At 44.6% G+C, this 11256-nt stretch overlaps 1 protein-coding gene across 1 annotated transcript; it reads right to left on the reverse strand.

Annotated features, from left to right (window-relative positions):
* Positions 1–3718: 3718 nt before the first annotated feature.
* LOC123450840 (bromodomain-containing protein DDB_G0270170-like) lies at positions 3719–9389 on the reverse strand. The gene is made up of 9 exons (XM_045127908.1): positions 8802–9389; positions 8086–8149; positions 7877–7964; positions 7711–7756; positions 7509–7607; positions 6521–6589; positions 5652–5976; positions 5432–5559; positions 3719–5234 (listed from the first exon to the last, which is right to left on the reverse strand). Exons 1-9 carry the CDS (start codon positions 9387–9389, stop codon positions 4377–4379), a joined length of 2265 nt encoding a protein of 754 aa, XP_044983843.1. The 3' UTR covers positions 3719–4376.
* Between the last annotated feature and the right edge of the window lie 1867 nt (positions 9390–11256).

The following is an 11256-nucleotide window of genomic DNA, read 5'->3' on the forward strand; positions in this document are numbered from 1 at the left end:
ACTAATTGTCGCAGCGTTCAGGTTGGGCGTTGACTGACTCACAAGCTGAATGAATGGAAGGAGTCTTGTCATCTCGATATATGGTGTGTACCGCTCATCGTACGACATTACAGTCGATGCCCCGTGGAGGGCATAAGCTTCTGCAAACAGAGAGGAGTGATATGATTACAGTTTCATCTTATTAAATAAATACATGATTTTTTAACATATGATCTACTTACCATTTCCTTCTCCGACATCAAATAGGCCCGGTGTTCAATGTCATGGGCATCATTCAAAAGCCACACCATCCTACATATCACAAAAAAATACACTTATGAATCTACTTATGAATCCTACATATCATTCAACTTATGAATCCTACATATCACAAAAGCCACACCACACCATCCAAAAGGCATCATTCATCTTATGAATCCTACATATCACAAAAAGTACACTTCAAAAAAATACTACATACAACTAACTCCTCATCTACCTAGAACTAACTCCTCATCTACTTATGAATCTACATAGGACTAACTCCTCATCTACATAGGACTAACTCCTCATTAATCTACATAGGACTAACTCCTCATCTACATAGGACTAACTCATCAAATCCAATCAAAATATGGCTCTCAACCTAACTAACCCAAATCTAAAAAATACCCAATGCTATTTGGATAGATAGATGGGAAACGGAAGAGATTGCCTCGTACACAAGTTTGGGGGATCAATCTACGGAAGAAATCACCAGATATGAAGCATTTAGAAGAGGGGATTCGGATGAGGAGAAGAGGCACCGCCGGTCTCAAAATAGAAAGGCACGGGAATGAGGAGGGGGTGGGGGGAGCTGGCCCGTGGCTGGATAAGTCACAGTGTGGCGCCTAAGCGCTCGGGGCCACACTATAGAGGGTACAATGTCTGAGGCTTAGGCGTCGCACTGCCTGGAGGTGGGGTCGGCTACGCCAGCGTGGCCAGGCGTGTGGCGTCGATGTCTTCGGCGTCACACAGTGTAGTGTGGCGCCTAGGTGTCGGACGCCACACTAAAGGGACATCTGGGTGAAAAAATTTCCCCTTCGGGTTCACTTTGTGAGATCTTTCAGCCCAAAGGTCAATTTTGTCAATTTTGCCGGCGCTGAATGCCGAGGACACAACAGTATACTGCCGCATTGACGCCTTCCCCTCCATCGAGTACACAGCAGCGGTACCGTTTTCATGACATGACATACACGCCCACATCTTCTCACTATCTGCCACGCCGAAAAGGGTAATAAGTGAATTATAAGAACAGACACCAAAAGTTTCAAGAAAAAATCTTTTTTTATTTCTTATTTCTCTAAATCTCTCCCTAATAATAAAGCAAATACGGTTTCTGGTCGTCTGTCTTGAAAATTACTCCTAAAGTTTGCATAAATTACCCACCATGCCACCGGTAAGTAATAGAAAACGTATCATAAAGCAAGAAATCTTGGACTGGGCCAGCCCATGTAAAAACGTCCTATATTACGCTCTGCACGCTGGGAGAATATCCAACATATCGTATGGGCCGGCCCATGCACAGGCGCCTGCTTTTAGTTCCATTTATTTATTTATTTTCAGTTCTGTTTTATTTTTTATTTTAAATAATTTAGAACTTCAAATAATCTTTAAGATTTTAATAAACTGAAAATTATAAATCAACACATTTCAAAAATTAAAATGTTTGTGACTTCAAAAACTGCTCGGAGTTTTGTAAAAAATACTCGCATATACAATAAAATGTTTGCAATTTTAGAAAAATGTTTGTACAATAAGAAAAGTCAATGATCTCAAATACAATTCCATGTATTAAAAATTATTAAAGTCATTTAACAAAATGCTTTCTAATTCAAAATATGTTAATTCATTTAAAAAATGTCTTAAAATTTTAAAAATAGCTAATGCCTGTTTTGATAGTTTCTTTTTTTATTTAAAATTATCCGTTCCATTTTTGTTTCTTTATAATTTAAATAATTTAGAATTACAAAAACTTTTGCATACTAAAAAATAGGAATTTTGAATTAAAATGTTGATGAATTTTTATTTTGAATTAAAAATAGGATTCAAAAAAAGCGCCGGATTCTTATTTTTTTTGCAAATTCCAAAACAATGTCCATGAATTTAATAAATATATTACTTATTTATAAAAATGTTTGTTTATTTAGAAAAAGTTCATGTGTTTCAAAAAATGTTTATGAATTTAAAATAAAATCCTCCAACATCAAAAATTATGTTCGTCGATTTCATAAACAAAAAACATAATGCTCATCGCGATTTGATTCTTTAAGACGTCACAACATAATATTTTATGGCTGAGCAAACTGCATTTACGGACCCTGTCTGAGCTATACTGATGAATGATGTGGCTCGACTTAACTTAGCGTAGCGGTGCTTACCATAACCAGTATTCTGGTACGAGAATAAACATAATTGTGTACAAAACTAACCCATAAAAAGGTGTATCAATTTGATTGGGCTCAGCGTTGTACAAAACACGAAAACCTTTTTTTACCTAACGTGAGGGACTAAAAAATTATAAAACGACCTCCAGTGATCTTGTAATAAAACCTTTATATAAGCGTCGAAATATAAAAAATATTCAAGATTTTTAGTAAATGTTTGTAAATTGTAAAAAAAAACTCGATTTTAAAATTGTTCCCATATTTGTAAAATTGTTCACGAAAAATCTAATGTATGTAGTTAAACATTAATGCTTCTAAGTCTATGTGACAATATACCTGTGTGAATTTTGAAGAATTAACTGTTGGATGGATCGAATTATTATTATATGTTTTCTAAAAAAAATCTTGAAATTCAGAATAAATCTTTGAGTAACCAAGATTTTTGACAACCATGATATATATTTTTTGAAAATGTAAAAATTGCTTCAACTTGTGAATAAATTTTAAAGAAGAAACATTTTTTCTTGCATTTGTGTATAAAATTTTCTAAATCAAGCAATGATATGTGAACATAATATGGTCACCATCAATGAAGATTATGTTTTTTTTTCTTCCGTGGCAACGCACGGATCATTTTGCTAGTAAAGACAAAAACACGACATGAATAGAGTTTGTTACAAATACACCGAAAACACAACATGAATGACTACCCTTGTGATATTATTAACCTTAATTCTTTTGCGCCGGTCATGATCCAAATGTTGGCCTCAGCCGAGATGGTGGTAAGCAAGATCGTTCGGTAGAACCCTTTTCAGCCTGCCACACAAGTAAGGTGAATGGGGCTTCGAACCCAAGCATCAACCGAGTCCATCAAGTGACAGGTGGAAATGTCCAACCCAATGATGTGAATTACTCCGTATTTGAATGACTAAGGCCTAAACTCTTAGAGTGTAGCGGCATTTGAAAAAAAAGGGAGACCTGGCTAATCTATGAACTGGGGCAAATATCAGAGTGATCCATGTACGAATAACGTTTCTGTGAAAAGATTCAGCCATTTGCTATCCCGGGTGAACAAAAACAAACAAGAAACTACAATGGCTTTTTAATGTTCTGAAAAATTGCTTTGGGATTTCATTTTATTTTGTTCCACAGCTCACAAACGAGTTGCCCTTTACTTGAAAAATCTGCAAGCAAATATGTGACGTTTTTCTTTGATTGAAGTTTCTCCGGGTGAGTGAAAATTATTTACATTTTTGAAAAAGAAAAGAGTAAACGGACTGAAGCACAACCTCAGAAGGACATCAAAACCATGGTGAAAAGATCAACATCCATCCAATTTCTTCACCATATACCAAGATTAATTCCACAACAAGAAATATATTCAACTTCAACAAATCATTAACACCACCACCACCACATAACATAACCATGTCAGGAGATTGGATTCTTACTACTACTAGAACCAATAGGATCATGCCACAGGTCAAGATGGAACGGACGAAACGGCACAAACTATTCACCTTTGCTCTCTTCCCGCTTTGCTTGCATTGCTTGCTTGTATGCTAAACTTCTTCTACTATAAATAATGTTACACATTCGATTCGGTCGCTGCTTACCAGGCAAGCGCTGGAACATCATCGTCATCCGTCTCCAATACGATTAGAATCTGTACACTACCTACCCTTTTACAACAATTTCATCCGCTCGCTCTTTCGCTAGGGGTCACGCCTGATTATTTCCTGCAATTCACATGACCCTCGGTTTTACCTCTCGTTTTATTCTCAGTTGGTTGGACAAATCTTTGGTTATCCTTCCAAGCTCTTGGGCACCTCTCGGGTGTACTATCAGCAGATCCGGAGCTGGATGATCGGCCCTGGAGAAGCAGGATTCTGAATTTCCATTCCATCTCGTTTCCATCAGGGGTGGCAGATACTAACAGTGAACTATGTATGTCAATGGCTGCTACTGCCCTCAGAGCTGTAATACCAGGTCCGGTTGCTTCAGATTCGCTGCCGCTTTCCCCCTAGGCGGGGAACTGGCAGAATTCAAGCTTGGAGAAGCAGACCTGTTCTCCTCTTGTGGAAAAGAACCCTTTTGATTTGGATCATGATCTGCGTCTTGCAAGGGGCTGGTGGTGGCTGTCTTTCCAAGCACTCCGTTCTGTGCTGTTTTAACGCTCTCCTCCGTCAGTCGATGCCCGTGGAGGAACCCGTTGGCTCTGCCATTGACTCCAGAAAACATACCGAGCACTTGGGCATGCGTCATCTGCATGCCTGGCCCAAATAAACCTTGTCCACCATACTGACCCATGGTGTTCGGAGCAGCAATTATTCCATTGATATTAGAGGGGACCTCTTGACTGTTGCTCTGCTGCTGTAACGGAGGCGTTGTTGCTCGAGTATTACCCACACCATCACATGACATGGTAACTCCATTTTCATATGTGGGTACTTTACTGGCAGATGTAGAGCTCCGGTCAAAGCCTGCTGATGTGGACGCCACTGGCTGGTTTTTAGTTACATGCTCTTCACCGACGACAGCATCCACATTTGAAGATAGCTCAGAACTCCGACGGACGTCATCACTTTTGGGTGGTATACCGCACGATGGAATACTGGACTTTGTGGACGGGTCGGTAACTTCAGGAACTCGCGGACACTGCGAGTTTTGAGGTGGCTCGCCATCTATAACCCATCCTGGGCCAAACTTTGTCCCAGGTGGTAATACACGTCTGATTCCTTTCGCTGCTATATCCCATCCAATTGGTCCGAGTTTTGCCGCAAACCGTGCCAGGCTCCTGGCATATGCATGTTGCTGCTGAAGCCCAATCTGTTTCCATTATGAAAACAACTCAGTATAAAATTATTGATGTACCATGTAAACATTTTTATTGTAACTCCAAGTTCAAAACAAATGTGAAGTAGTAGCTGCAAATATTCACCTTAATAGCTAAGTTGAAAAAGGTTTTATTATATTTTAGAAATCAAGAGTTAAGAGTTCAATGTAGCTGATGAGAATATGCTTACTGGAAGTAGCTGTTTTCGCTCACAATCAAGGGCAGAAAAAAGAGGACTATAATTTGAGTATTGCTGATCATATGTACTCCGCCGATCATCGTCTAAAATAGTAGTCTTCTTTCCATACTTCGAAGACCCTACACAATGAAAGTAGCATTAGCCATGTTTATGCTCCATAAGTACAGCACTGCAAAATACACATGAGAAATTAACGTTAGGAAAAACAAACCTGAGTAAAGACCAGTTTTCTCTGTTTTTTTACCGCTAAAAGAACCGAATGTGTTGTGAAGAATGGATGAATCTCTCATGGTAATATTATTTCGAGCTCTGTCACTAGTCCATCTTTTTCTTGTCTCAGTGTTGTCTACAGATCTGTTTCCTTTTACATTGGATAAATCTGGTGAACCATCGTCCTCAACCTTCTCAACTGTTTTCTTTGCATTTTTTGGTGGCCTGCCTCTTCTAGGTGCTGTCTTCGGTTGTTCTTCTTCACTATCACTAGCTTGCCTCAGGTTCTCAAAATCCTTTTTTGCAAGAGCTTCAATAGACCGTGCCTAGGGAGATGCGAACACTTTAGGTAAAGTAGCTAAGAAGACTGCAACTTAACATACATGAAAAAATAATGTAAGCAAAAGAACAGAGATGACTATTCTCAAAATGTAGCAGTTCCCTTTTGCCTTTACGAATGTACAATATTTTCTATACTAAAATGGATTTTGGGAGGAAATATGCTGTGAAAAATAGTAAACTTGATGTCCTGTTGGTATAGAAACTAACAACAGAAGGTCAAGTTACACACTTACACGGCAGTTCCCAAAGAACTGCACCCAATCATACAAAAAATATGATATGGCCCAGTCGAAAAAATACAGCTAGACAGAAAATTGGCAAAGGTTTCGGTTCCAATTGGTGCAATAATGCATAGGAGTGGCCAAAGTGCCATTACCATGCCAAAATTTTGCTAAAACACATCCTACATATTACTAAACAAAGAGGTACCAATTGACCGTCCAAATAATACAACAGTACATGTGCCAGGATGGCTTGAATCATCTTATTACGAGCAGCATATGCAGTGCATCATAGTAAAATATATACCTGTCGATAGTATACCGTGTCTTCTGAATTGTAGGACATGGCATTAGATGTAAGTAGAAATACATCATTCTGCACAGAAAAACACGGATATCAAAAATAGATCCATGCTAAGGAAGCATAGTATTAGTCCATTATGATTTGCAGCATGCATTAAGACAGTAACAAATCTCACATACAACAAATATATCCAGGAAGATTGTCATTTTTGTTGCTGGTTTAATGGGACATATCAATTTCCAAAATACAAGGTTCGTCATAAAATGCACTAAAACTTGTAAGGCACAGCCCAGTGCATCGACTATATCTCAGAGAAGGAGATACACGCATCAATTTCAGAATTATCTCCGCATAAATCTGGACGTACTTCCCAACGGAAGTTCACTCTCAAGTGATCTACCCTATCCTATGTTAGCTGGCAAGAATAAAGTGGATGTTGTACTGTGTTAGGTGATCATGTACATCACACTGGCATAGCACTTCAGAGCGTAAGATGCAGGCTTCATTATACAACAACGATGAAAACCTCTAAATGCCAATAAAAAGAGTATCTCCCAGTGAGGACAATAATAATTCATACAAAAAGATCCTTATTTCGGCCCAAGATGGAATTTAAGATGTATGCATGCAGACGACCGCCTCAATTAATGTGGACAGATCGGAATGTATCTTACAAACCCAAAATGCAGAAAGCACAAGCAAACAACAGCAGTTAAGAGGTGAGTCGGTACATTACAGGCAACAGACGGAATATATAGAAGGAAAAAAACAGAACTTGGCTGAAGGCCTTCGATTGTGCAAAAAAATAAAATCAGGACAACACTCTAATCTATGAAGTGACCCAGAATAAAAGCCAGTATATAACAGAGGGAAGAAGCCAACATCTGTTTTGCCACTGGATCAGAACAGAACCCAGTAGCAGAAACAAACACCAGAGATCAGACATAGAATCGGTAACAGCAAAAAAAAAGAAAAAAAACAGGCAGCATACCTCGAACTGCTCCAGGATGGTATACTTGTCGCTCAAAAGCTTCTCGCGGATCGTTGAGAAGTCCATCGGATGCTCGATGAGCTCATGGTAATCCGGAAGCTGCAGCCACACAAAACAGACACGGTATCTCCATCAGCACTCCAACATCAGAAGAGAAGAGAAGAGCAGAGCTGGCCATGAGAGAGATAAACCGCTTGCTCACCTCCTCCGGGTCGACGGGGTCCGAGTAAACTCCATAGGTGTCCTTCCTGGGAGCAGTGCAAGGCAAGGCAGCGTGAGAAAAGGGACGCAAATAGCTGAAGACCATTGGAGGAGAGGAGAAGAGCAGAGGAGAAGAAGATGAAGGATGATGGGGCCTGGGCACTCACTTCTGGAGCCTGTCGAGGATGAAGAGCAGCAACTTTTTGTCCGGGAGGGGCGTCCCCGTGGGCCCGCCACCCGACGACGCAGCGGCCCCTGCTCCCACAAGCAGCAGCAGCAGCGAGAGGCGAGCAAACGTTAGCCCCAGGGGGGGGGAGAAAAATTCAAATTCTTTAACCACCTCAAGGCTGATGCTTGGTTCCCTCCAAGACCTCACCTTTCCCCGTCGCTTTCGCGGCATCCTTCTTCTCCTCCACCGCAGCCGCTCCCTCCCCCTCCTCCTGCAGCATCAGCAGCAGCAAAAGAACATCAGTCAGTCAGCCAGCCAGTCAGAGCTTGATGAGCCCGCCATGAAATCGCAAGCTTTCGTCAACATGGTTTGTGAAATTTTGCATTCGCCAGCAATAAATCCCTGTCTCTGCGCCCGCGCCAGAGGCGGCGACGACTTTTGCCGCCGCCCGGACAGTGTTAACAACAACAAAAATGCGGGGAAAAGACAGTCAAATCCGTCGGAAACTTGTCAGATCCGCGTACTGTTTGCCGCCAAAGGAAAGGATTAAAGCGCTGACGAGGTGGAGATCCCCTAAGCTAGACGCAGACCCCCAGGTGTAGCAAAAACAAATCCAGGCCCGCCCAAAAAAAGCAACGTCTTCTTCTCTCCGGGAAGCTCGAAAAATCCGCGGCTGCCGCAGTGGCGCGCACTGATCTCTCTCTCTCTCTCTGCCCCTCTCGTCCCGCCAGATTCTCTTCTCCGCCGTGCCGCGGAGGAGGGGCCGGCCCCGCGGCCCGGGGTAGAAAAAAATCGCAGATCCAACCACCACGGCCCGGCACCGCCGCGTGTCCCGCGGGGCCAAAACCCCGCCCGGGAGCCCGCAAAACCTCGGGGGGGCTGGGAATTTCGGGGCGAGGGAGGGAGGGGGGAGGGGGGCCGACCTCGCCGGCGCCGGAGAGGACGTTTTTGAGCCGCTTCTGGCGGCGGCGGCCGGTGCCGGCACCCCCCGCGTCGTCGTCGTCGTCGGAGGGGTCGGGGCCGCGGCGCGAGGGGGGCGGCGGCGGGGACGCGGCCTCGGGGCTCTGCGCCTGCAGGCGGAGGCTGCGGCGCTGGAGGTCGAGGAGCGACGGGCGGCCCTTCTTCTTGCGCTTCCGCTGCGGGGACGGGGTCTCCGCGGGCGCGGGGGGCGGCGGAGGGGGCGGCGGCGGGGCGGGCGGCCTCCGGGTCTTGGCCATCGGCGGCGCCGGCGGGGCGGCGGCGAGGAGGGCGGGGTCGGGGGCGGGGGTGGGATGGCCTGCGTTGGGGCGAACGGGTCGGGGTGCGTGTGGCCTCGCGTGCGTTTGGTATTTTTCGTCCGGGGCTCTTTCGGTCGCGACGGGCTCCCCCTCGGCCCTGGCGTGTGGGGCCGGGCCGTCCCGGTCCCGCAAGGCAGTGGCCGTGGGTGGAACTGTCGCGTTGCGATCGGCCGGCCTGGGGCGCGTCTGGTGGGGATGGCGGGGCCGGGCTGATTGGTGGGTCTCCCAGGGCATGCACTGTACAGTAAGAAGGAGCGCGTGGGCCCTTGTGTCAGTCGGAGGACACGCTGGCTCTCTTTTTCTTTTCCCCGTATTTTCCTGCAGTTTTCTATATAAATCTACGGAATACTTACGGAGTACTCCCTCTGTTCCATAATATTTGTTGTTTGAGAGTGTTATAAATAAGTCCGAGGTACGCGGTCGATCCACCGAGGATTAAGCAATCACACCACGATGACGACATCAAGATTTGTTAACGAGGTTCGGCGAACTCGCCTACTCCGCGGGGCAATCACTACGGGCGCTTCTCCCCAGGATACTGCAACACCGGCCACCCGGGCGCCGGCACAAGCTGTCGGCTCCACCTTGCGAGCCTGTCGCTATCTAGTCGTCATAGGTTACAACGTGGGGTGCCTCTTCATATATAAGAGACCAAGGTTACGACGTGTCCGACTACGACATTACATGTATCCTACCCACACTACAACACCAAGTCCATATGTAACCCAACTCGTACGTCAATATTCGACACAACTCTAACAAACTTCACCTTGGCGAATATTTTCACCATTTTGAATTTGTCCATGCATCAAACTTCCATGTACTCTGCAATTGTGTTGTCTTCTTCGTAGCTTACCGAGAGCTACCCGACGAGGCTGCCCCAGACCTGCCGCCTCCGTGGGATCCCGCTGCTACTCCTGCAATTCCAGTCTCCGTGACTCCACCTGCAATAGTGCTTCCTTGCAACTTGTAAAGATGCGCAGCTGTCCTCGCTCCAATCATCACGGTCACCCCATCTTCCATGATTTCCATGGTCTTCTTATCCTGATCACAACGGAATACCATACCACCATCATGAAGAACTCCAAGCGAAATTAGATTCCTCCTTAGCCCCGGAACATGCCTGACTCCCCGAAGCATCCGCTCAACTCCGTCAAACATCTTGATTTTAATGTCACCTACTCCAGCAACACGATAACCAGTGTCATCGCCCATATAGGCTAAACCAAAATCACCAGACTTGTACGAAGAGAACCACTCCTTGTTGGGTGTCGCATGAAAAAGAGCAAGCTGAATCCAACATCCACGCTTCACTTTTGGTTGACCGCTTGTTTGATACTGCGAGGGCATCACTACTGTTGTCTGAGTCAGCACCATGAATTGTCATATTAGCACTTGACCCATCATTGAGCTCCGAACAGTCCTTTTTAATATGTCCCCTCTGCTTACACTTGTGACACTGTATTTTCTTTTTCTTTTTCTTGTTCTTCCCTGACTCGTATCCCTTCCGCCACTCTTCACCCTTGACTAGCAAACCTTCACCATGAGTGACTTCCACTGCATTCTTCTTTCTCATATGATAAGATAGCAAGGCTGCAGTAATATCCTCATTCTTGACGGTCTCCTTGACGTGCGTCGGAGTAGTGGTCAAATGGTCATAGGATTATGGCAATGAACAAAGAAGCAGAATTGCCCTATCCTCGTCGTCAATCGTCGCACCCAAGCGTGCTAGATCCGTCACGACTTGATTAAAGGCGTTCATATACTCCACAAGATCCGACCCCTCCCGCATCTTCATCCCATACAACTTTTGCTTCAGATACGCCTTAGTCGTCGCAGTCTTGGACATAAATTGACTCTCCAGCTTCTCCCAGATCTTCTTCGGCGAATTCTCATCCATCACATGATAAATAACCTGGTCCGACACACACAACCGTATAGTTCCGGCTGTCCTCAACTGTAACTCCTCCCAGTCCTCAGCCTCCATCTTAGCTGGCTTGGCTTCCTGCAACAACGCCTTCAAGCATCCCTGTCGTGCCAACAAATCTTTCACCCTTGTCTGCCATAACCCAAAGCTTCCGGTCCCGTCGAACCTCTTCAC

The sequence above is a fragment of the Hordeum vulgare genome, chromosome 4H, assembly GCF_904849725.1.
Source record: "Hordeum vulgare subsp. vulgare chromosome 4H, MorexV3_pseudomolecules_assembly, whole genome shotgun sequence".
In the NCBI taxonomy this organism is placed as follows: Eukaryota; Viridiplantae; Streptophyta; class Magnoliopsida; order Poales; family Poaceae; genus Hordeum; species Hordeum vulgare.

Bases quoted from the DNA above. Each gene is read 5' to 3' on its own strand.
- LOC123450840 (XM_045127908.1), bottom strand. From the start codon at position 9,389: ATGCCCTGGGAGACCCACCAATCAGCCCGGCCCCGCCATCCCCACCAG. The intron at 6,590-7,508 runs GTATGCTGCCTG...TTTTCTGTGCAG, and splicing joins CCATCCTGGAGCAGTTCGAG to AATGATGTATTTCTACTTAC. The intron at 5,235-5,431 runs GTAAGCATATTC...TAATGGAAACAG, and splicing joins AGCGAAAACAGCTACTTCCA to ATTGGGCTTCAGCAGCAACA.